The 25,788-nt window shown below is 39.2% G+C and overlaps 1 protein-coding gene across 3 annotated transcripts in view; it reads left to right on the top strand.

Annotated features, from left to right (window-relative positions):
- Positions 1-1,169: 1,169 nt before the first annotated feature.
- GUCY1B1 (guanylate cyclase 1 soluble subunit beta 1) overlaps positions 1,170-25,788 on the top strand; it is a 47,612-nt gene continuing 22,993 nt past the window's right edge. For 2 of the 3 annotated variants that reach the window (XM_023252746.2, XM_045055742.1), the window contains exons 1-4: positions 1,170-1,327; positions 2,007-2,080; positions 18,659-18,759; positions 20,241-20,359. In XM_023252746.2, coding sequence (XP_023108514.2) covers positions 1,325-1,327; positions 2,007-2,080; positions 18,659-18,759; positions 20,241-20,359 — 297 coding nt within the window. In that variant the 5' untranslated portion in view covers positions 1,170-1,324. Of the gene's footprint in view, positions 1,328-1,596; positions 1,756-2,006; positions 2,081-18,658; positions 18,760-20,240; positions 20,360-25,788 lie in introns of those variants that run through there. The other variant, XM_045055743.1, reaches the window with a different exon arrangement.

The following is a 25,788-nucleotide window of genomic DNA, read 5'->3' as shown; positions in this document are numbered from 1 at the left end:
TATAAGTTATTTGTTGTTTTGTTAGTTTTCTATATAAGTATTTCTTTATCAATTACACTTCAACAGAGGTCTCTGGGTACCAATCCCAGTACAGTTTTATTGCTTTGGCATTTTCTCTAATGGTATTGAGATTGTTCTCACAGTAAACTGTTCACATTATAGAATAGTATCCTGGCTTCTCAGGTCCACTTGAGACTGGTGACCTAGAAGTAATGCTTGCTTTTCCTTCCTCACTTTTGACCTAACACTAGTTAACCATATCCATGCACGTCAGGCACAGAGTTTTAATCAACAGACAGCTCCTGTTCCTCTCATCTTTTCTCTGCAGTGGGGCTCAGAGCATTAACTAACCTGAGTGCCTGGTAGAATGTAGACTGGGAGATAGATTAATTCAAACATTGCTCATTTTGTACTGGGCTTTTTCCAGTTCATCTGTTACCTTTCAGAAAGAGGAGGAAAATTCAATTCTGGACGGTTAAAAATTCCCTGGAGTCATGGATACCGTCTATGGGATGGGGTCAGGTGTCCCATCAGGATCAAACACAGAACACTGAATCTTGTAGGGATGTTTAGTAATGGGCAGAGTTGGGTTTGACACAATGTTCACCAAACTGTATTATTATGCTCACCGAACTCATTATTTTAGCTGGCTCACTCAACTAGTCTCATTAACTACAAATAATATGTGTTAAGCTCAGTACTATTAGCTTTCAGTTTGCCAAAAGCTGTTGAGGGATCAAGCCACAAAGGAAATTCTTATCTGCAAAACAAGGATGAACACGAGGATGCTGACTATGGGCGCATATTCCTTTTTAGGGCTTGGCCATTGCAACACACACACACACACACACACACACACACACACACACACACACCCTTAGTTTTTGTTACCCCTGAAGGCAAGTCTTTGCGTAAGAATACATTTGGTGCGACCACAACAGCTGCAATCTTCCTCACCCAGAATTCATGCAAGAAGCAAGACTGGAGCTTCTCCGTCGTCATTGTAATGGCCTCAAATAAAAAAACCTTGTCACCAGGGCGGGGGTTGGAAGGCACTGGAGCGCAGCAGCCCTGCGAGCAACCGAATTCCCTCCTCTGTCGCTGATTGGTTGAAAACTGGGAGGCAATGACCAGCCTCCAGCGGCTCGACTCCTCATTGGCTGCGAGGAGGTGGCAATCAGGGCCGGCCCAGGCGGCTGCGCCGCTTCCAGCTCTATGCTGCCGCCGCGGTCCTGTTGCGCTGTCGCTGCTGCAGCCGCCACCCGGGTCCCTTCGGCCGTGCCTCTGCGTGGGGGCTGCCTCTTCGGCTCCGGTCGCAGACACCATGGTGAGTGCTTCCAGCCGGGTCGGGCTGGAACATCACACCGCGCTGCGCCGGGCCTGGTTGCCCGAGGGAGCCGGCAGCGCCACCGGAGCTCGGGCGGGGGCCGGGGAAGCGCACAGTGGGTCGCAGGAGCCGTCTCGCCTTTTTGCCTGTGTCCAGGGCGGGGGGTGGGGGTGGGGGTAGTGGGAACGCTGGGGGTCGCGACAGGGGCGGTGAGTGCCTTTGCTTCTTAGGGGAGGGTCCGCCACTCTGCACCGCGCAGCGACTCCCCAGACTCGGGAAGGGGACGTGCGGCTGAGGCGCGAGGGCTTCTCGGCTCAGGCTGACCCCATCAGTGTGAGTGGCTGAGGGCCAGTGGCGGGGAGGTGCCGGGTTCGCGTCCCCCTCGCCACATTTTCCCGGATGCCCGACTTGCCTCGGACTGGTGACAGGTGAGTGGAGGGGTAAGAAGGTGTCCAGGCGGTGGGGCGGCCGGGGACGGAGAGGATCTGCCCTTTATTGGGACGGAGGTGGCGCGCCTCGGATGCCCCTCTTTAACACGGAGTACTCCGAACCGAGCGGAGCCACGGGGCAGGGCACAAGGTTAAACCAGAGCCGTGGCAGCTGAGGCTGCAGCCTCGCCCGCAAGCCCCTGCCCACCTACTGCGGGTCCCTGACGCTCAGGTTTCCCCTGTCCCCGCAGTACGGATTTGTGAATCACGCGCTGGAGCTGCTGGTGATCCGCAATTACGGCCCGGAGGTGTGGGAAGACATCAAGTAAGTGACTGGCTCCCCTAGCACGGGCTCTGCGCGCGCGCTCGCTCGCGTGTGTGGGGCGGCGGGGGCGGGGGGGTGGGAGCAGGGTCGGCGGGGGTCCCGGGGCGGCCCCGGCGCTGCACCGCGCGCCTCGCCGCGTCCTCCGCTTCCTGCCTGGGTCGTGGGCGCGCATCCTCGGAGATGCCTCCGGCCGCCGCTCCCGGCTGCAGCTGCGCTCCCACGCTCCGGAGCTGGGACCCGGAGAGGAGGGGCGGCCGGGGCGGGGCTGCGAGGGCGAAAGCCAGGCGGAGGAGCCCCTGGGGTCACCGCGGCCTCCCGACCCGGCCTGAGCGTGGGAATGCTCTGCCAGCGCCGGGGCGGTTCCGGAGCTCTGCAGGCTGGGCGACTCCCACGCGGAGTGGGGCCCGGGGGACCACTAAGGCTTCCGCGACGTTCAAAGAGCCAGAGGCCTTAGGAACTGATGGCAAACCTGGACTCCTTTATGATTGACACACCTCGCAGACCCATAAAACAGCTGAGCCTTTTTAGTGTGCAAAAACTCAACTTCTCTTGAGACAATTTCTTGAGCAATTGAATCAAGTGCATTTATTCATTTGAAATGAAGTAAAATTAGAATGGTTTTTTTTCTTTCATTTTCTCAAAATTTTTGTGTCTACTATGGCGAAGGCTGCCTCGCAGGAGAGCATCCTCGCGCGGGGAACCCAGTACTTGGGCTGTGGACCGAAATACCACAGCCACCTGAGACTTTAAACCTGTTGGAACGATGGGTCATCTCTGCAGGCATGTTAAGCATTTTGATCTAACAAAATTCTCTCCCTTTTTCTTCTCTCTTATTCTGGTGAAATTTGCACTTAACTTGTATGGATGGGCACAACCAACTAGATAAAGCAAAGCCATATACTGTATATGGGTTTTCATACTGGAACACCAATCTGTCACATCGAAATGGAGATACAGGGAGTGATTACCTGGGTGCGCAGAAAAGAACAAACACATTGTTATTCTTTACTTTCATTTCCTAACCTCACTGATTTCATTTTGTTATATCAAGTGGGTGATGCTTTCATGCTTCCTCCCCCCCCCCCAATATATTCCAATCATTAGCAATCAATGCTAACAGGTCTTATTATGCAGTCACATGATAATGATTTCTTTTAAATATCTCTTTCCACGGAAATGGTCAGGGTTAAATATTAAGCACTAGAATGCAACTTTTCCCTTCCTTGGGTTTGTATGGTTGAGCATGGGTTCATGTTCCATGAGCCATTTCTGTTACTCACAGGGCTCATTTACATATTAAGAAGAGAAGTGGAGATTTGGAAATTATGGCTTAAATCAAATGAGTATTTAGGCACTAAAGCTGACTTTGGGATTTGAATCTGTCTGCCTTATTAATACCTTCGTAATTTTTATTTTGCCTGGTAGAGTTACAGAGAAGGCAGTCATCAAAAGCAAGATTTTAAACAGTGTAACTTAGTATAGGGTTATTTTTAAGCCCCTTTCTTTGTGAATTTATGAAAGCATCATGCATGTCCCCACAGGTTTTCCCATCCATAATATAGAAATCCCCAAATTTCTGGATGAAAATCTTACGACAATATGTTTAAAATTTTGAGAGCACAGTAAAATCTATCATGGCTAAATAGGCATTATGTGTTTTAACCAGATTTAGAGTGTATGTCCTAGCCATTATCAATTTAAATCACTGCTAAATACAAAGATGAAAAATTACACTTTAAGAGGGATGTATCAGCAGTTTTCAAAAATTACATTATCAAGTGATTTGTTTGGATTGGCCATATTTTCCCCAGAGAAGGTCAAACTATCTAAAAATATTCAAACTCCACTGGTGTGAGAACTTTGTCAAAGTAGGCTAAGAATATTGTTACATTCTACTTTACAAAACAATGCATTTTTAATTACACATCAGTATCCTTTGACTCACTAATTTATCTTTATTTCTGAACAGTGTTCTTAACCCATTCAAGTGTTAATAACTTAAATCATTCAAAATGGTTTTTTTCCTGGTAACATGAAACAAACCATATGGGTGTGTGTGTATATATATATATATATACATATATATGTTTACATCAAGAATTATGTACCTCTGCAAGAGGAATACTATTAAACTAGTGTTGTAGTGCAGGTGTTAACTTTGATTCTTTTTTTTGTCTGAGCATCCCTTTTGTTGGAGACCATATTGTCTTGGGTACCATTTAGTATCTGGAATAGAGAATATTGTTCAGTTTTCTGTGTTGAGAGGGATTAAAGCAGCTCATTGGTTTCCAACCCAGTCAGCACCTCTGAGGGGTTACTATGCTCTCCCTGGAAGAGTATTTGCTTAGCACAGCAAAGAGATCTCACTTCCTGGGGGCTGGAGAGGAAAATTTGGAGCAGCTTAACTTTAAAATGCTCCTTGGGAGATTCTGATGCCTCCTCTCAACTTCATCCTCTTGTCCAGGGAGGATCATTGCAACCAATGGTACAAGACACTTTCTGTTTTAACTTTTTATGAAAAACTAAATCTGTGATTTGGTGTGTGTGTGTGTCTCAGTAAGTACCAAACATCTCTATCTTCCTCTTTGGTCTTTTTGAGAAACTACACAAATTGATGTTTATAGAAGTTATATATAACACTTTTTTTTGTTTAGTAGGAAATGGCCATATATCCTCCATGAGAAGGAATACCAAACATTTAATGACAAATAAAACTCTAAGTAACAGATTCCAGACAGAAAATTTTAAGCGGTAGGAGCCAAAAATGCTTCACTGTAAACTCCATATACACTTACACTCTTACCAATCATGTAACCATTTTACACCAGCTTTAAGTTCCTCTTTTTAAGAAAAAAAATCATCTAGACCAAGGATCAGCAAATGTTCTCTTAAAGGGCCAGTTAGTAAATAATTCAGGTACTGTAGGCCAAGAGTCAATAATGAGGATACTATGTAGGTACCTATATTAACTGTTAAAATGTAACCATCTAAAATGTAAAAATTATTCCTTGCTCTCAGACCAGACAATCCAAGGGGCAGTGGGCTGGATTTAACCCATTTACTAACCTCTGATCTAGACCATAAATATATATGAAAAAGCAAAAGAGACCTCTGAATCTACCTCAAATCTTGTTTTGTTGGTTTTTCAATTTTCAGATGGGCTTTTCTAGAAGCCATGGTTCCAAAGTGATGAAAAAAAAAATAATCATGATTTCAGAGAAAACAAGGTCAAGATATACATAATAGAAGAGCACCTAAGCACTGGATTTAATTATCTCTGTTATCCTTCCATCATCCCTGGCAAAACAGATAATTGCATCAAGTTAATGGGTGCAAATTTAGATTGGTTTAACTTCACTGAAGCATAGGGATGGATTCAAAACACTGGAAAAATCTAAGATGGTTGAAAGTTTATAAAAAAACAAACCAAAAAAATACCTAACAACTAATTATTTTGCCTAGAGTTGAGTGGTCCAAGGAACGAATTAAAAATAGATTTGAAATTCGCAAGTGCTATATGGTACATGTCTTATCCCTTCTCTGTTTTCACTAAAAGGTATGAGATAAATACTTGGATCAAAATTTTGGTATGAGATTTGAAAACAATGTAATCGTGTTGTTAGTTGATAACATGTTGGAGCAAATTCCTCTAGAAGGCTGTTGATCATCTTGAGTAAAGAATTTGTGTATGTTTAGTATGGTTTTATTTGATGTACCTACAGCAGGGCAGCATACTTTTTCATTCATTGATTTATTCCTTTTTTCATTCTCTAGTTAAGCTTATTTTTAATGAACATAGCGTAGTCCGTCAGGCACTGAGGGTAGAAAAGTAAGATGTGCTCCTTTGCTTCAAATAAAGTCTTATCATTCTACTAACTCTTATCAGAGTTATCAGGATATTTTCTGCCTGTAACTCAAACATAGAAACATTTGGACCTCCCAGTTTTGAAATTAATGTATCTAGTTGAATTTGCTAGTCACAAATCAGTCATTATTGTTCATATTAGCAAGTTTTTGCTATCAGCTACTTATGTGGCTTTTCCCACATTGTCTCAACTATCCAAGCCTCCCTGCGTAAGAAAACATTATACCTACTGTATACAGTTGTTGTTATAATATGCTGAAAACTGTCTGAAAATGTTTAACACAGATTTTGAAAAGTAACTGCTTAATAATAAATGGTAGCTATTATTAATTTTACTCTAGAGCCAGAGTTTTTTGACTCTTCTCTTCCCCAACTCACCTGAAAGATAATGAAGTTCTCTTTTGAGTAATAGTAGGTAGGTCATTGAAGTCTACATAGACTAAATGTTCCCTCATTGGTGTAGATGAGTCACTTCACTGTCACTGTCACTTGTTTTTCTCTTTTGTCCTTTCTGTGCAACTGAGACCAGTTCTTTAAATTTGAAGTGCCTCTTAGACTCTCTTCTTCTTGCATTCTGGTTCTTAGAACTTTCTTTTGTGCCGCTCGAACAGCACCCTGGTTGGGTTCTGTGTGTCAGGCTTGTCCCAGTCTCTCTATTTTGCAGATCAAGGGAAGACTGTTACTTTCATTATGCTGCTTTTCTGCTCACGTCCCACTTTGGAATCAAACTTACATTATACTTTTCTGGTTCCCTCTCCCCTCATCCCTATGCATTGTCTGAAAGACTAGCAGCAGTTTCTCCTTATCTATTTTATGAAAATAAATGAGAACAAACAAAAGAATGCACCATGTTTTGCCATGTTTTAATAGATTTTCGTATTCATCGAGGCCATATAACTAAATTTCTATATCATTCTGACCCTTGTTCAAGTAGGTTTTTATCTATTAATGGTACTCTATATTATAAAAATTGTTTAAAACTTCCAAAGTCCTTTCCTCTGTGCACTTTCAGTTGAGTGCTACAGTACCATCTGAGATAGGAAAAGTCCTTTCCAGCTCATTTTTTTCCCTGCTTTATTGAGATATAATTGATACATAACACTGTGTAAGTTTAAGGTGTGCCAGTGTGTTGATTAGACACATTGATCAAGTGTGAAATGATTGCCACCATAGCATTAGCTACCACTTCTCTCCTATCACACAGTTACCCTTTCTTTGTTCTGGTAAGAACATTTAAGATCTACTCTCTTAGATCTTCAAGTATATGACCCAGTGTTATTAGTTATAATCAACTTGTTAATCTTACAACTGACTGTCTTCCCCTTTGCACAATAGCTCCCCATTTCCCCCACCCTCACATCCTGGGAACCACCACTCTGCTCTGTTTCTCTGAGTTTGCCCTGTGTAGACCCCACGTATAAGTGAGCTCAATGTTGTTTGAGGCTTGTTTTTAATGATCGAGCTGAGTTTCCAGAGGCGAAATGACTGTCCTGGGGGATTCTATGTAGGAAGCTGAAAGGTCAGGACTCCAATCCTGCTCTTCTGGTGTCAGTTTACTGTTTCTCTTAAGATAGAAATAGGGGCAAATATAATATACGTATAAAAAGGAAACCATATTGTCATGCCTAGAAGCTTCTTCAGTACAAATAAACAAATTAATATGCAGGTAAAAATGGGTAAATTTGATCATTGTTAGGATTGAGACCTTCTTCTGTAGAAAGACCTGCCAGTCACCCCGAAAGATAGAGGTAGGCATAGTGCATGAGCTGATAAGCTCACTAGCATTTGAAGTTATTCTTGCAGGTGGCAGTAGATGTCCGTGTGTGAACCCCTTCGCATACCTGCCAGTGAGCTCTTTCCATAGGGCTCTCCCAGAACCTGGACCATGTCTGCTGAGCAGCCAGGTGATAGGCCAGGTCCTAGCCTTATCTTACTTAATGGGGTGTCTCAGAGAAGGAACTTCGCACGGTAAAATCAGAGCCACAGGCGACATTAGAAAATCTGTATTCTCCCTTTTAGCACACCCAGACCTAGTTGGGGCAGATGTTAGCTAGACATTGCTGCTGTTCGCAAGGAGCGATGTCCTTTTGGCTCTCTCTCCTGTCCACAGGATAAGGGACTTGAACACATGCTTCTCTTCAGTGTGTTGGAAAGCAGTAGGTATGAACTGATAGTGTGTGCACATCAACAGGAAAACACACTTTAGGAAATCTGTACAACTGGCCCAGTTCAGAGGGTGACAACTCAGAAGACATGAGTACTTGCAGCTTCTCCATCTGCTTCTTTTCCTCCCTGTTCATTAAAGAGGAAATGGTGGGAAAATGGTGTTTTCGTGTCTAGTAAAACGGAGCACCTTTTTTATGTCAAAAGATACTGAGGTCTGCTCAGCAGACATGATCCAGGTTCTGGGAGAGCCCTACAAAAAGAGCTCACTGGTAGGTATGTGAAGGGATTTACACACCGACATCTATGTCCGCCTGCAAGATCTTTCTATTCCAGGCACAGGCAAATATTCTGCAGTATTTTTTTTTGTATCTCTTTGTCGCTGTGGCTATGGGTCCATTGCCTGTTCTGATCTGCTTGCCATTCATTGTTGAATCCTGAAATATTAAGTTGTTGCCTTCTTGGAATTCTTTGTGATCAGTTTTCAAATCACTCAAACATAGGGACCTTTCGGTCCACAGCTCCCGCTTTCAGCGCTCAGCCTCAATGGGCCAGTTTTCAGTTCCTGAAAACCTTGAATTTTATGTGTGGGAATAACACCTGTGCTTAGCAGTTCTCATCTTCCCTCTCCCTATCCCCTACCCATAAAAGGAGACATCATTCAGCCTTGAGATGGCAAAACAAATGTTACCTCTTTTTTATTTCTTTTTCAAATTTTTTTAACGTTTATTTTTGAGAGAGAGACAAGAGGATGAGTGGGGAGGGGCGGAGAGAGAGGGAGACACAGAACCCACAGCGGGCTCCACGCTCTGAGCCGTCAGCACAGAGCCCGATACGGGGCTCAAACTCATGAACTGCGAGATCATGACCTGAGCCGAACTCAGACGCCCAACCAACTGAGCCACCCAGGCACCCCAGAACAAGAGTTACTTCTTAAAGGAAAGCTTCTCCCACCTCCAAAGCTGGTTTTTCTTCATAGAACATACCAGGGTTTATGATCATGTATTTCTACTATTGGTTAATGTTCGTTTTGTCTTAGTAGATTCTAGCCTTCGTAAAAATTTCCTAGGGAAGAGCCTGGTAGATTGTTGTCCTTTTCTTCTCTCTCTCTCTTTCCCCCTGTGTATGTGTGTACGTGTATGTATATATATGTATATTTATAATCCTTCACATTTTTAATTTCTAAAGAGTAGAACACATACATATTCACAGACTTTTTTTCTGTAACCAGTATTTATTATGTCAGAATTTATGTAACCAGAATTTATTATGTCACTATTTTTTATGTCACCATTTAACACAATATAAGCTCTGTTGAAATGGACTTTTTTTTTTTTTTACATATCAGCAAAGGCAGAAGATAGAGCAGTATATTATAGCATCTCCTTTTGGAAGAGTCAGAGTTCTTTTATGTCATTTCCCTGTGTACATGGATATAATGAAATAATTAAAAGCACTGCTGTTGGATTACCAGTTTCATATACCAAAAAACAGTTACTGGATTGGATTCAGGACAAGATTGAATCCTTTCACAAGTGTCTAAAAGTCGGGTAGATGTGGCGCTGTTTAAAGTCAGTGCTATAAACTGTAGATAAATGTTTGTAATGCCAAAATTAAATGTAAAAACCAGATGAGAATGCTCATCAGGTCGTTCAGTTGTGAATGTAACAGCTCATATATATTGCACACTTACCATTGGTTCCTCAGTCACAGTCCTATGTGCTTTATACTCATTGTTTCCCCTAATCCTTACAGCCACTGTAGACAATAGATTTGTTCATTGTCCTGATTTTATAAACAAGGGAAATAAATGAGTCTTTAAGACTTTAAAACGCGGTCTCAAATCCCTCAGCTCTTAATCATCAGAGCAGGGATGTGAATGCAGGTAGGCTTGCAAGAATCACATTACATGCTTTTCCCTAAAGAGAAGGACCTATGACCTTCTTTCCAAAGGAAGCCAGTTTAGCATCGTCATTGGCAAGATGCATGTGTATTAGTACTACTCATTTTTTGTTTTGTTTTCCTGGACTTTTCAAGCACTTTCACGGGTGATTTAAGCTGTGACTTTCTTAAAGGTGGTTTTATTCACCAACTCGCACATCTATTGCAGAAACTCAGAGCCTCAGAAATTTTGAGCAACCTATTTATCTTAAAAGAGCTGTGACTCTGCTTACAAGTGGTGAGTTAATGTTGAAGGGCACACAGAGGGATCTAAGTGAATTCCTGTGTCTGATGAAGCTACTGAAAAGGGTTCAGAGACGTTTGTGGATGTGTCTTCAGAATTCAGGCAGTTACTAATGAGACTCTCATTAGACTCTCATGGCAACTTGTACAAAGGAAAAAAATTGCAATTATATATTAAGAATGATGTCACTTTGCCGCCATCTGTGTCACTCTTGACTGCATTTACTGTTACTGTTTACAGTACTCGGATGAGCAAACACCTTGACTTCAGGAGGAACCTTTACTAACTGCAAGAGACTCCAAGCAGAGAGCTGTCACTGCATTTAAAGGGTCTGTCTCTCCCTGCGGTAACTGCCTCAAACCAGTTTCTCTGGAGATTCAGACTTAGTGGGAATCAACTATTGAAAATTGAGAGGTCATTCATACTTCACAGCCACTCAGAAAAAAGAAAAAAACAATGTGAATTTTTAACTGTTTAGGTATTATATATAGTTATCTGTGTTTTATAGTGGGAGATTTCAATTTTAGTAATGGTTGGACACCATTCAGCATTTATGATGTCCTTACAGTGCACTAAAATAGACCACCTTGGGGTTCATTGTCAAGACAACATCTACGGTCCGTCTTTTAATTAAGCATGTTCTGTCATGATGGTTTTTAAAGGTTCAGTACCCCTTTAAACTGCCACAGGTCAGTTTGCTTGTATCACGTATGCTGGCCTATTCCTTCTGAGACCAGACCCGATTTTGAGGCTTTATTTTCAAAATGCCTGTATTCAGGGTCTACCATCACAGAATACCTGTTTCCATACCTCTCTGGGAAACTTCTTTACCTGAAAGCCAGGTCCCTCTGGCATACTTAACTTATCTGAAAAGTGTCTAACAGCAGGAATTCAGTGACCAAATACGGATTCAGGTTTTGTATGTTCCCATTTTACAGTTAAGGAATATCTCAACTCTGCTGTCAGAGCAGAACCCGCTCGGATCCTCTGTCTCCCTCTCTCTCTGCCCCTCCCCTCTCGCACATGCTCTCTCTCTCTCTCAAAAATAAATAAACATTTTTTTTTTTTAAAAAAGGAATATCTCTTTAAGTATGGAGCTATGAAAAATGCTGCCTGGATATTTCTGACAAATTGTGTGCCTACTCTTTAAAAATTAAATAGTAGTTTGAAAACAAACTGGTTACTTTTGCCAGTAATGTTTGATTGTTTGATTTTTAGTACGCAGTTTAGTAACATGAGAGGGAAATGTGTTTAATTACTCCATTCACCTCTTTTATTTTATTTATTAAAAAAAACATTTTTTTTAACGTTTATTTATTTTTGAGACTGAGAGAGACAGAGCATGAACAGGGGAGGGGCAGAGAGAGAGGGAGACACAGAATCGGAAACAGGCTCCAGGCTCTGAGCGGTCAGCACAGAGCCCGACGCGGGGCTCAAACTCACGGACCTCGAGATCGTGACCTGAGCTGAAGTCGGACGCTCAACCGACCAAGCCACCTAGGCGCCCCTCACCTCTTTTAAAACATGTACAAATTTATTGAGCACAATGCTCTATTCCAGGCACGTGGGTTAAGCCCCAGTGATTAAAAAAGCAAAAGGTGAAAACCAAAACCACAAAACCACAAAACACCATAATAAAAATACCTACTATTCTTTTGGGGAAAGGCAATTAGTGTAAATAAATGATCAATTTAAATTCCAACAAATAGCCATTTTTAAAATTAAGTGGGAAATTACTACTGGGAAAATTTTTCATGTACACCTACTTAATTTTTAAATAATTATTGTGGCTACAGATACATAGAATATGATGATTTCTCATTTCATCTCCAGGTGAGAAGAGATAGGACTTATTTGTTTTCAGCTATTTGAATTAAGAAAACTTACCATCTAGGGGTGCCTGGGTGGCTCAGTCGGTTAAGCCCACAACTTCAGCTCAGGTCATGATCTCACGGTTTGTGGGTTCAAGACCCGTGTCAGGCTCTGTGCTGACAGATCAGAGCCTGGAGCCTGCTTCAGATTCCTTCTCTACCTCTCTCTCTGCTCCTGCCCTGCTTGAAGTCTGCCTCTCTCTCAAAAATAAATAAACATTTAAAAGTTTTACAAAGAATAAAAAAAGAAAGAAAAGTTACCATCGAATCAACAACAAATTAAGTGTACCTTTAGTTTGACTCTTTTGATGCTAAATCAAAATTCCCAACATTTGGTTGTCATTTCTTTCCTTCTCTTCTTCCACCTGCCATTTTGTCTCCCTCCTTCAGCCCTCCTCCCTCATCATCTTCAACAACTAGACCTCTGTTAGCTGGGTGTATTGTGCATTAAGTCGGTGGGAAACACTATTCTAAGCTCAGTACATAGGTTAACTTTGCCAACCAACACAACTCCATGTAAGTACTGCTGTTCCTCTGTTTCCCAGATGAAGAAACCAAAACCCCAGAGGTGAACTTGGCCCAGTTTAGTGCAATTGCATGTGGGAGTAGCTTAGCTGGTGCTTTTGCACACCATGTGAGAAAACGCCATGACTTACCATACAGATGGAGCCAAATGGGCTTCTCTCTATCTAGGTTTACTTGTTAACCAAAGAAAATACCTTTTTTTTTTTTTTTAACTTCATCAAACCTCATTTAAGCCATTTAAAAAATGAGCCTCTAAATATGTCTTACTATCAGCTGACTTCTTTTACTGAGTAATACACTACTAAGTAGAAAAATTTAATGCTTAATCCAAACACAGTTCTTGCGTATACAGGTAAAGATAACACGAATGCCTGCAAGGTATACTATTTGGAAATAGGGGAAGACTATATTCTTTTGGGGTCATCCAAGCAATATTTAAAATAATAGGAAGCAGGAGGATGTAATAATACAAACTAGGATATATGATGATAATAGTTCTGTTGGTTGCCATTTGATAGATGAGCACTACCGAATAAATTTTAATTCAATTTACTTCTGGTTTTATATGATAGTTGCTGTGATCTAAAAGTTATTGGGAAAAAAAATACTTAGTTTTTGAGAAAATTTTAAATTATGTTTCCCGGAAAAGCCTGTGTTGTTTTCACATGTAAACTAAATATAATTTTTCAACTAAATATAATTTAAATAACAGAGAACTACATAATTGCTTTGTGTATGCAGCAGTTTAAACAAAATTAAGGCTCAGAAAATATATTCTGAAAGATAAGTGAGTCTTGAAAATTTGGTTAGTGTACTTGGCTGAATTTGGATAATGTAGGCACAAAAGAAACTCTATCCAGAAAATAAGCCTTAAATATTGTTAAATGTCACATCTATATACTTGATGCATCCTTTGCTTTTCTTTTATGAAAAAAGCTAGAAACTTACGGAGATTTATGAGGTGAGGTCATATTACTTGAATTGTATAAGTCCTTTATGTAATCTGAATATCCTCTTCCCAGCTTTTCTCACATTTGCTGGTTACCCTCTGTGGTTGTAGGTAGCTAGCGAAAAAACATCTCCAAAACCAAGGAGATAAGGTCAGAAGGAAGCCCATTGAAGCTTCCTTCAAAAAAATAGTGGCAGACATATCTTGAAGATGTTTCTGAGATCTATTATTGTCACATCTCTGCATCCTCTGGAGGCTAAATCATTTGACAGTATAAAGTCTGAACAAATATAAATTTGTCCAGAGGTTAGAAGAAAAATAGTATTGAGAATGGAGACACACTGAGCAAGCATTTCTAGTAGCTTCAGTGACCCTATTGCCTGAAATTAATTCCTTTGCATATTATTCCTTTTGCACTGTGAATTCTCCTGCTCAGTCTAATGTATTAAACCATTTTGCACTAAAGTGTCTGTGATATCCCCAATTCACTTTTCCCCCAAAGAAGGAAAAAAATGAAGAATGAGCTCCAGAAGGAAGGAAAATGGGTCCGGGAAGATTAGGTCATGGAGATCAATTTTACCTGCTAAAATTTTGCTTGGAAATTAACTTCTCCAAGGAAACTCCTCATAATCACTGTATTTAACAGTGCATCCTTCCTCTTCTTTCTACATCCTTACTCTTACCCTTTTATCCTAATCTACTTTCTTTTGTAGCATTTATCACCTCATGATAGATTATAAAATTTGAGGATATGTTTATTGCTCATTGTTTCTGCCAGTTAAAATGTAAGCTCTGTGAGGGCAGGGATCTTTATTTCCTTCATTGATGTATCAAAAGTACCTAAGAAAATGCCTGGGGAGTAATAGGTGCTCAAATATTTGTGGCAAAATACCTCCTCCTGGGGCTGGGGGTGGGGAGAGTAATTAAAGGGCCACCCAAAATTCCAAAAGATTTCTAAAATAAATGTAAATAAGGAATTCTAAGTGTTTTAAATAATTAATTAGAATTTAGTGTAACATTTTTCAAAGAAGATGATGACTTCCTTCCATGTACTACTGTTTAATTTATAGTTCAGCCTCCCTCCAGGGAGCATGTGGGTCTGATCACTTCAGGAAGTAAAACTTAAAAGATAAGGGAGCTTGTTTTATTAAAACAAGAGAAAGGAAAGAAGGAATGCATTGACTCATGGTTAGGGGATTTCTAGGGAAATGGCCATTCTTCTATTTTATGAAGAGAGATTGAGTATACTGCTTATACTTCATTCATTTAACTCTTGTTATAGATTGGTGAGTGTTTCCGAGAAAGTGAATTTATTACAGAAATTTACGTCATTTGATTTATCCCATTGGAAGAGGGCACAGTGAAAACATAAATTAATTTATATTTTATTATGTTATATTTAATTAAAACATATCTATATTTTATTAGAATGCCCTAAGTTAGAGGCTTCAAAATTCTTTTTTTAAACATTTTTTTTTTTTAGATTTTTTAATGTTTATTTTTGAGAGAGAGACAGAATGCAAACTGGGGAGGGGCAGAGAGAGAGAGGGAGACACAGAAACCAAAGCAGAAGTAGGCTCCAGACTCTGAGCTGTCAGCACAGAGACCAAAGCAGGGCTCGAACTCACGGGACTGCAAGATCATGACCTGAGCCGAAGTGGGACGCTTAACCGAGTGAGCCACCCAGGCGCCTCTACATTTCTATTTTTTTTTTTGAGAGACAGAGAGAGACAGAGCAGGAGTGGGGAAGGGGCAGAGAGAGAGACACACACAGAATCGGAAGCAGGCTCCAGGCTCCAGGCTCCGAGCTGTTAGCACAGAGCCCAGTGTGGGTCTGGAACCCATGAACCGTGAGATCATGACCTGAGCCGGTAGGATGCTCAACCAACTGAGCCACCCAGTCACCTCAGAGGCTTCAGAATTCTAATCTGTTGAGCAATGCTATTTTGTAATAAAATGTCAGTGGCAAAATGAGAAAAATTAGGCTATCCGTATCCTTCAAATCAGCAATTCCGTTGCTAGGAATGTATTCTATTTTTACATAGAAATATAATCAATTAGCTACAAAGGTACGCATCAAAACATTGTTTATACTTGCAAAAAATAGAAGCAATCTAAATACATACTAAAACTTCAGTGTGCCTACACTTGCAATTTTATGCAAAGTATAGAAATATATTTTTTGACATGAAGAGATATCCATCGAATACTAAGTCTAAAAAGGAGATTTTAAAGCAGTTTAATCTGGTCTGTGTTATACATACAAATGTATTGAAACATGAACAACTCTAATATAATATTAGCAGTAGTTCTCTCGGAATAATGAAGGATTTTTAAAAAGTTTTTCCAGGGCGCCTGGGTGGCGCAGTCGGTTAAGCGTCCGACTTCAGCCAGGTCACGATCTCGCGGTCCGTGAGTTCGAGCCCCGCGTCAGGCTCTGGGCTGATGGCTCAGAGCCTGGAGCCTGTTTCCGATTCTGTGTCTCCCTCTCTCTCTGCCCCTTCCCCGTTCATGCTCTGTCTCTCTCTGTCCCAAAAATAAATAAAAAAACGTTGAAAAAAAAAATTAAAAAGTTTTTCCTTTCCTTATTTTATATTTTTACACAATTAAAAATTATAATGTGCAAGACACATAATAGCATTTATCAAAAGGTAAGTCAGTGTTTGTACATTATATCTTCATAATTTGGGGATATTTCACTGACTTCTGGTATCAAAAACACTTAACGGTTTGGAACATGTGTTTCTTTTATTTAATAGCTGTGCATGTTCAGTAAAAGGAAGATTTCCACATCTTATGCACAGCTGTGTAATTTTTTGAATATGTAGACATAAGAAGCCCTATTGTCATTAATTATATATATATATATATATAATATGTATGTATAATAATGTGTGTATATATGTATGTGTGTATATATATAATAATTGTGTATATATGTGTGTGTGTGTATATATATAATATTATACTGTGTGTGTATATATATACACACAGACTCCTCAACAACTTAGAACATACTTTTGCATACTGTCTCTCTTACAGTGTAGGTGTTGGGTTATACTATTGCTCTTGTTTTTAAAAAGTGAGGGTTTAATACTCATGTGCTTTGTGTGATTTGTCCACGTTTATTCAGCTGGTGAATTTCAGGCTCTGAAAGTCAGATTTTCATACCTACCGAAATCAGGCTCTCTTGTTTCATTTTGTCTTTTACATGCACTGTTATGCATAACTGTAAGGAAACATGTAGTATACTATGACGAACACAGGGTACTTTTTAAGAATAGCTACATCCCACCTGGACCTAAGACTTGCCACCATTTGGAGCTTTTCCCCCTGAGCAGACACTGGTATTCCAACCATGAACAGCAGCTGTGATACAGATTACAGCAGCTTCCAGAGAGAGAGAGAAGGCACTGTGGCCTGCCTTGGCAGTGTTTCAAAAGGAGCTATTTGAGCTACAGTGTTTCACGTTCCCCTGATGACAGTGGCTAGTTGGTCTTGCATTCTTCTGGCAGCACACAGGGATTTAGAGGAATTGGATTGGGAGTCAGATTGATACCCAAGCTCCACGTATTTTTGTGAATTTAGCATTGGAAAAGATATCTGCAAACTTGTCAGCTCTCTTCTACAGCTGGCAATGTTGTGAATAATAGATTTCTCCTTTGGACATGTGTTTGCGAAAATAATCCAAATCCTATCAAAATAAATGTATTTATATATGACAACTATTAAAAATGAATGAATACTCTATATATTTTGAGCTACTGCATGTAATAAGCTAAGGATCTGTTAGCAGATTTTATCAGTCCACTTGGCACCTCAAACGTGTTTAAAACGTAACTCTTGATCTTACCTCCCCTCACCCACACCCCTCCAGTCCGCCTCCAACGGCCTGGCCTTTCCCAGTTTCCTGTTGGTGACAACACCCTTCCAGTTTCTCAGGCTACAACCTCGGTGTCATCTGTGTGCCCTTCCCTTCTCTCACACCCTGGATCCAATCCATCTGTAGATCATGTTGGATTTGCCTGCAGAATATATTTCATCTCGACCACTTCCTCTATTCACTGCTTCCACTCTGAATCAAGTTACCAGCCTTTCTCGCCTGGGTTTTGACAGTTGCCTCCTAGCTGGTCTCCTCACTTTGTCCTAGACCCTTCTGGTCTGGTCTCAATGCAGCAGCACGATTAAGTCCTTTAACCTACGTCAGTTTGTCTCACTGCTCGTATCACAAGGGCCAGAATTATCCATCTCTTTCAAGTGAATGTCCACCCGGCCTCCTTGTTACCACTCTGACTCATTCTCTTACAGCTACTCTGCCCCCCACCTCTGTTCCAGGCACGCTGGGCTCTGCTGGTCCTCAGACACCCAGACTGCTCCTGCCTAGCCCGCCCCACCTTGCTCATGGCTCAGTCCCAAAGCTTCTTCAGACTCCTCTCACTTGCCTCTCAGTGAGGCTTCCTGGCTTTTGTACTCAAGCTCCCTCCCCCTCTACGTGTCTTTATTTTTCTTCACACTACTTGCCATTATGTGTTACGTACTAGTTTTATTCCTGTCTGTCTCCCCTCCTAGAATGCATATGTTGCAAGAGGTCATGTATTTTTGTTTAACTTGCTAAAGGTTCTATCCCTAATCCCTGGAACAATGCCTGGTACATATAGGGACTCAACAAATATTTGCCAACCATTTGTTAAACCGAAACTTATTTCTTGATTCTGTTTACTATCAGGTAAATGCATTGGGCATTACTATATACATTACTATCAGGTAAATGCATTGGGCATTACTATATACATGTAAGTTTTGCTAAAATATGCTTAAATATATCATTTTAATTTGAGGAGGGGAATGTGAAATAATCCCTTCTTGAGCACTAGACTTTTAGGCAAATGACATTGATTTCAACAAACTTGCCAAAAATATCCTAGTTCAGGTATACAACCATGGTTTAAGCAATCATTGTAACTGTGGTAGCTACTCTTTTATTTCAACTTTTTTCCCGTCTCTTGTTTTTGTTTTCCAGAAAAGAGGCACAGTTAGATGAAGAAGGACAGTTTCTTGTCAGAATAATATATGATGATTCTAAAACTTACGATTTGGTTGCTGCTGCAAGCAAAGTCCTCAGTAAGTTGAACGTGACGTTCGTTCTTTGTCTAAGTTACACGTAGAAGAAGCCCAAAGGAATACACAAACCAACATCCCATTGTATAGTTATGCAGGTTGTACACTGCACAATGGTGGAGGGAAGGCCCAGGCTACACTGAGACCCAGTTTTCCTTTACAAGCTCTTTGGAGAATGGAGAAGCTCTCTGCACCCCCTCACAGAAAGCCATCTGTTGGGGGAGGAAAAAAATTTTTACACTTAATGTAATAATAACTTTAGTTTTGGTGTCAACAACATAGTAATTACAAAAGGGTAGTATGAGGAAACTGTCCTCAAATCTCTCTTGCGATCATGGATTCTGTTAACTGTTGGTAAAAGAAACAAGAAACTGAGGTCTATGCCCGGGAAAGCTCATACAAAGTAGACAAAATTTAAAAAGAGCGTCACGGAAAAAAAACGTTGATCTCAAAGTTATTGACACAGTGCTTAATTTACAACCAGGCTACAGTTTGGGTAGAATGAAAAGATGCTTTGTAGCTTTGCCAACTGTGAGTAGAAGAGCAAATGTCTATTGCAGAATACAAGAATTACAAAGAAAGTACAGTAAATTGTTAATAATAAAAATATTCAGCCTCATTAGTAATCAAAACTGAAAAAAGTCTGAAATAAGTTTTTCATACAAATTTGGCAAGTTTTAAAAAATTAAATGTTTAGTGTAGTCAAAAGTAGAGATAAAGGGGAAATTGCACACATTTTTCATCTGATGGTAAATTAACACATTGTAGAGAATAATTTTGCATCGTTAGTCAAAGTCTCTTAAATAAATCTACAAACCCTTTGGGAATTTTTCATAATTATTATGTTTATTTGCATTAAGATTTATGTATGTTTTCACTTCAGGATTACTTGTATTATCAAAATTGGAAAAGTCTGCATTTTCCATAAGAGTGGATTGATTAAATAAATTGTTGTGTTCCTGTGTTAATGAGACAGCAATTAAAATTGATGTTATAGAAAAAAAATTGAAGATTTTAGGAAATATTAATAATTGAACATTAAGAAAGAAGAGAATATTGGGGGACACTATATGCAACCAACTTATTAAATATGTGTATTTACCTGAAGAAAACCATTTTTCACCACAGAATTAAGTCATGTGCATTCTTGATGATTTTCCTTCTGTACTTTGCAGAAAAAATAAGTTAATACATTAAATATCTGTTTTAAAAAGCTAGAAATTAATTTAGTAGTTTCTCGTGAAAGCTGAGAAACTGATTATTTTATATATAAGTACAAATTGACACTGCTTACCTGTCAATGTGTTGTCTTCAAAGATTTCATTGTATTGTTCAGGCCATTATTTTCTCTTGTAATCTATGTCTACTTGCACAAAAATTGAGGATGTTTTAACTCTACATTACACACCTATTTTCATTCTTCCCACTAACAATATTCTAGCTATAATATATTTTATTGTTGTTCTCTCAAATCTATAAAATAGATCTCAATGCTGGAGAAATCCTCCAAATGTTTGGGAAGATGTTTTTTGTCTTTTGTCAAGAATCTGGTTATGATACAATCTTGCGTGTCCTGGGATCTAATGTCAGAGAATTTCTACAGGTAAGCGATTTGAGGTCCTGTAGTTAAAGGTTCTGAGTTAGGGATTCTTAAGCAGAGGCTTTAGAATACTGTTGCTCAGCCAACTAGATGAGAGTTGTCTTCCTACCAAAATGGAATCATAGTGACTTTTTCTAATTCATATAAAATTATGGTTATTGGGTAGTCTTGAATACATTTTAGCATTTTTGTTTCATATTTTTTCTTTAACTTTTGATTGCTGATCTTGAATATTCAAGTTGTAAATTAATGATCTCTGAAAATCTCAACATGGTCTGTTGTGATCTGTTTCACTGCCTCCTTTTTAATGGTTTGTATGTACTGGTAATTGTGGTTTTATGTTTTAATTTTTTTTTTTAACATTTATTTATTTCTGAGACAGGAAGAGACAGCTCATGAATGGGGGAGGGTCAGAGAGAGGGAGACACAGAATCTGAAACAGGCTCCAGGCTCTGAGCTGTCAGCACAGAGCCTGACGTGGGGCTTGAACTCACGGACCGCAAGATCATGACCTGAGCCGAAGTCGGCCGCTTAACCGACTGAGCCACCCAGGCGCCCCTGGTTTTATGTTTTAAATGTATATAATGTGGTCTTATTTTCTCTTTTAAGGCATTCCTAGTTTGTATAGCATAATTAAATAGTACATCAGTATCTGTGAAGTTCGACCTGGGCTCAACGTTGAGGAGAAAGCACCGTGACTTTCAGGAGCTTTCAAAACAAGTGTGAGAAGCATTGCTCCCAGTTACATATTAATTAGCCTGCTGTAGAAAGGAAAGTAGGAACGCGCTTCCAAAGTTGGTTTCAGGTGAAATGAAAGAACTAATGTCCCCAGAGGCCTTTGTCTTCTATTCTTGTTTAAATTACCTTAAAAATTTTTACCAGTAAATTACACATTAGATGAGAGACTATTTTTGGATTGACCGCCCTATTTTAAGCACAGGAATTTGTAAGACCCTCTTCTTGAAATGTGTTAAGGTTGAAAATTATGTGGTTGTTTGTAAAGGATATTTCTACACCAGCTGCTGAAGGCAGCCAGATCTTGCTGGAAAATGATGTCAGTGCAATACTAGCTGAACCAAAGCCCAGTTTTGAGGGAATGTAAACTACTTTCAATCCAGCTGCATTATTGATTTAACAGCCAAAATAAGAACTTTCGTGTTTAATCAAAATGTCTGCTGTTTACATAGTGACATTTTTCTTACAAACTTAAAACAGCATTAAATCAAGATGGAAACTGGTTTGCAATCCCCTGCCATGGATTTACAGAACTACTGGTGTCAAAAAAAAAAAAAACAAAAAACCTGCCACTTCCAAATGAAGTCGCTGCCAGGAGATTTTTAAATTAAACTTTAAAAGGCTGTATGTAAATGAGTTATTTTAAATGGATTAAAGTTTGATATTTAAAGTTTATTGGGATTTTGGATTTTTGAATACATAATTCCATTTTTTAATACTTTTGTTGCCTTTTGCCACCTTACTAGCAAAGTTTCAATTTGTGATTCCTCTGTCTTAATTTTAACTTTTGTTCCCAGTGGCCACGTCTGCATAAGGAAACAACTATCCAAAGGATCTTAACAATTTTTTCTTTTAACCTTTATTCATTGACCTTTTGCTAAATTTGTAATGGCCCAGGAAGGGAGCAAGCAGCCTATTGGTGTGTTTCTCCAGGTTCTAGAACTGCACCATCCAATAGGATAGCCGCTAGCCACATGTGCCTAATATGCATTTGAAGTTTTTTTTTAATGTTCATTTTTGAGAGAGACACACACACAGGTGTGAGCTGGGGAGAGGCAGGCAGAGAAGGAGACACAGAATCAGAAGCAGGCTCCAGGCTATGAGCTGTCAGCGCAGAGCCCAAGGCAGGGCTCAAACCCATGAACAGTGATACCATGACCTCAACCCATGAACCATGAGGTCATGACCTGAGTCAAAGTCAGACGCTTAACCCATTGGGCCATCCAGGCGCCCCTACTATTATATTTGAAATGTGATGTGCTAGGTGCAAAATACACAGGAGATTTCAAAGGCAAAAAGAATTACTAAAAGAACACAAAATAGCTAATAAATATTTCATATAAATTACATGTTAGAATGATAATATTTTGGGTATATAAAGTTATATAAAATATATCACGGACATTAATTTTGCCTGTTTCTTTTTTCTTTTTTAAACATGAAGGCTATAAAATTGAACATTACACACGTGACTAGTATTTGTGGCTTGCTTTAGTGGCTATAATTGCCTTTTGTTTCCACTGGACAGTATTATTTCAAAGAAGCCTAGGTCCCTTTTCCTCAAATCAGTAGGCAGCTTTAGTTAACATGTCTTTAAGTTGCACATGATTTTGTCTCCCAGTGTGTGAAAATGAAGAAACTAGAAAGTTAGAATACTGTGAAGTTTTCACCAATATTATGTATTTTTTATCTAATTCTTTTTTTTCCTCTTTTTCAAATTGCATTATCTTAACAGCAAATTGAATGTACTAAAATACTCCTTTTCTTAAAAGTAGGTATTTATCTTATGATTAACCTATTTCTATAGAAATTAAATGAATATTTTTATTCTGTGTAAGTGATTATAAAATGAAGCAACTGATTTCAATAAATTTTTTTAAGATCCTATGAAATAAAGCCACTGATTTTCATAAATTGTCTTCAGATCTTCATTCACGTATAAAAAATTTACATTTTTTGTTACATAAATCAACAAAACATTAGTTTTTGTAGACTTTAATCCTTCACCAAAGAGAAAGATAAACTGGGTCTCATTTTAAAGAGAGTTTAGGGGCACCTGGGTGGCTCATTTGGTTGAGTGTCCGAATCTTGCTTTTGGCTTGGGTCATGATTTCACAGTTCATGGGATTAAGCTCCATATCAGGCTGATAGCAAGGAGCCTGCTTGGGATTCTCTCTCTTGCTTGCATGTTTTCTCTCTCTCAAAGTAATAAATAAACACTAAAAAATAAATGGAGTTTAAAAACTCTTCTTTCTTTTTCACCCCCTGATTTTAATCAGTAATCAAATCCTTAGAGTCTGTTTCTTAAATACTGTATTTTGAGAATTCTACCACTTTTTTTCATTTCCTCTACCCTTCTGTGGGAGCTATCATTCTCTAGAGATTGGATGGGTTACCTGGCCTCCCTTCAAGACTCTTCCAATCTCTTTTCCACTCTACTGGTTTTTCTGAAATGCAAATATATCTCATTATATTATTTTCTTGCTTAAACCCTTCAATGCTTTTCAGTTACTCACTGGAAAATGTAGAAAGTACTTAAAGCAGTTCAAACTACTTACATCCCCTATCCATCCTTCCTCTTCCTCTCCCCCAGCCTAGCCAAACAGAATTTCCTTTAGAATCTTTGTTTTTATCTTTCTGTCTCTATCCTCTGAGTTTTTGCACCTGCTCTTCCCTTTGTCTGGAGCACTGTTACTGATACTTTTCATCTAAATAAATCCTGTTTATCTTGCTGGTCAAACTACTTGTCCAGGAAGACACCACCCCTCTCTCCAATCTCTGGCCTCAGGGCAATTGCTGTTTCCCATGTTTTCATGTTTCTCAGACTGTATTATCATTTCCTGTTTGTCGGGCTGGAATGTAAACTTCATGGAGCCAGAGACCATGTATAATCTCTTAATGATGGTATCTCCACAGATACAGTTTGTATCTGGGAAAGAATAAATACCATTTTGAAGATTGAAGAATGAAGGTTTGCTTGTTTCCACAAAAATAGGAAGCGAATGCAATAAGAGCTCAAGATTAATTCTTGTATTAAAGATAAAAAAAACTCATTTTGAGGAGACTCTATAATTTTATTTAGAGATGAATTATAGTTTGAAATGTCCATCATATGTGGACAGGGCAAATTAGTGTTTATTAATTAACGTACAAGTTACATTATTTATATCTATGGAAACTTATAAAATGATCGTCCTAATATCTCCATTTGGAATTCCCAGGCAACAGTATAATAGCTACTGGAATTACAACGTGGGAAATCATTTGGCCATGCCTTAGGCTGGGCAGCCCTGACCATTCATCATGGTTCTAAAGAGGATGTCCTTGGAAGTTGTCTGTCCTCAGCCTCTCAATTGTACACATTATTAAGAATTTAACATATATTCTATTTTTGCTTTTCCTGAAATAATTTTCAAAAGTTTTGAGTACCAGGAACAGCATATAATAAGCAATCAATAGTCTTTGTTTTTGTTTTTGTTTGGTTATTGTCAAGCTGGCTAACATACAGTGTATACAGTGTGCTCTTGGCTTTGGGATTAGATTCCCATGATTCATCGCTTACATACAACACTTAGTGCTCATCCCAACAAGTGCCCTCCTCAATGTCCATCACCCATTTTCCCCTCTCCCCCACCCCCCATCAACCCTCAGTTTGTTCTCTGTATTTAAGAGTAATAGAGAGTCTTTGAATGTTAGAATTAGTTAATTCTGAATTGTGTGTGTGTGTGTGTGTGTGTGTGTGTGTGTACTTGGCTCAAGCTATTTTATTCAGATAATTGTTCTTCTCCTTTATAGAAATATTATATTTCAGAACACACTGAATAGATATTATCTGTCTTTTAGTTCCAGAAAAATGTTTCTCATGTAAATTTTATCATTTCCTTTGATTAGTCAATTGAAACAATTTAATGATTTAAATTTAACAATTTAAACAGTTTAAATAACGAACAGATCTTATTTAAAAGGCTTTGCTACTAATATCAAATTTGTGACCCTGCTTATCTTTGGTGCCTCCAAATTAAATTTTAAAACTTTTACACCATGCTTATTTTTAATCTACCTCAAGACTTAACAAAAAACATCTAAAACTACTAAATGGCTAAGTATAGGGAATATTTATTTATTTATGTTTTTCATTTATTTTTAAATGATTATTTCTTTTTTGAGAGAGAGAGAGAGAGAGGAGAGAGAACACCAGTGTGTAAGGTGGGGGGGGGGGGGAAGCAGAGGAGAGAGGGAGTGAGAGAATCCCAAGTAGGCACCATGCTGTCAGTGCAGAACCCCACAGGAGACTTGAAGCAGGGTTCAATCCTACAACTGTGAGACCGTGACCTGAACCAAAATCAAGAGTTAGAAGCTTAACCAACTGAGCCACCCAGATGCCCCAACTGAGGAAACATTTTCAGAAGAAACTTTTTAGAAACATTACACTTCTCAACATTACATAGTTTGGAATTGTTTTTCTTTAAATCTCCTGTGAAACCATCGATTTGTGGACTAGTGATAAAAGTAGATAAACTTTGGAATGTATTATTATCCTTTAGGTGATTTAGTAAATGGAAAGAAACATGATTTATCAAAAAGAGACGAACGAAAACAGGAAGACATTTTTAATTTTGAATTGTATACGTGTTATTTGAATATGTTGTCCTAAAAATAAGACCTTATATCAGCAAGTTTTTCTTCTATTCTGCCAT

This window comes from Felis catus, chromosome B1 (genome assembly GCF_018350175.1).
Source record: "Felis catus isolate Fca126 chromosome B1, F.catus_Fca126_mat1.0, whole genome shotgun sequence".
Taxonomy (NCBI): domain Eukaryota; kingdom Metazoa; phylum Chordata; class Mammalia; order Carnivora; family Felidae; genus Felis; species Felis catus.
This window is presented reverse-complemented; position numbering and strand designations above follow the sequence as displayed.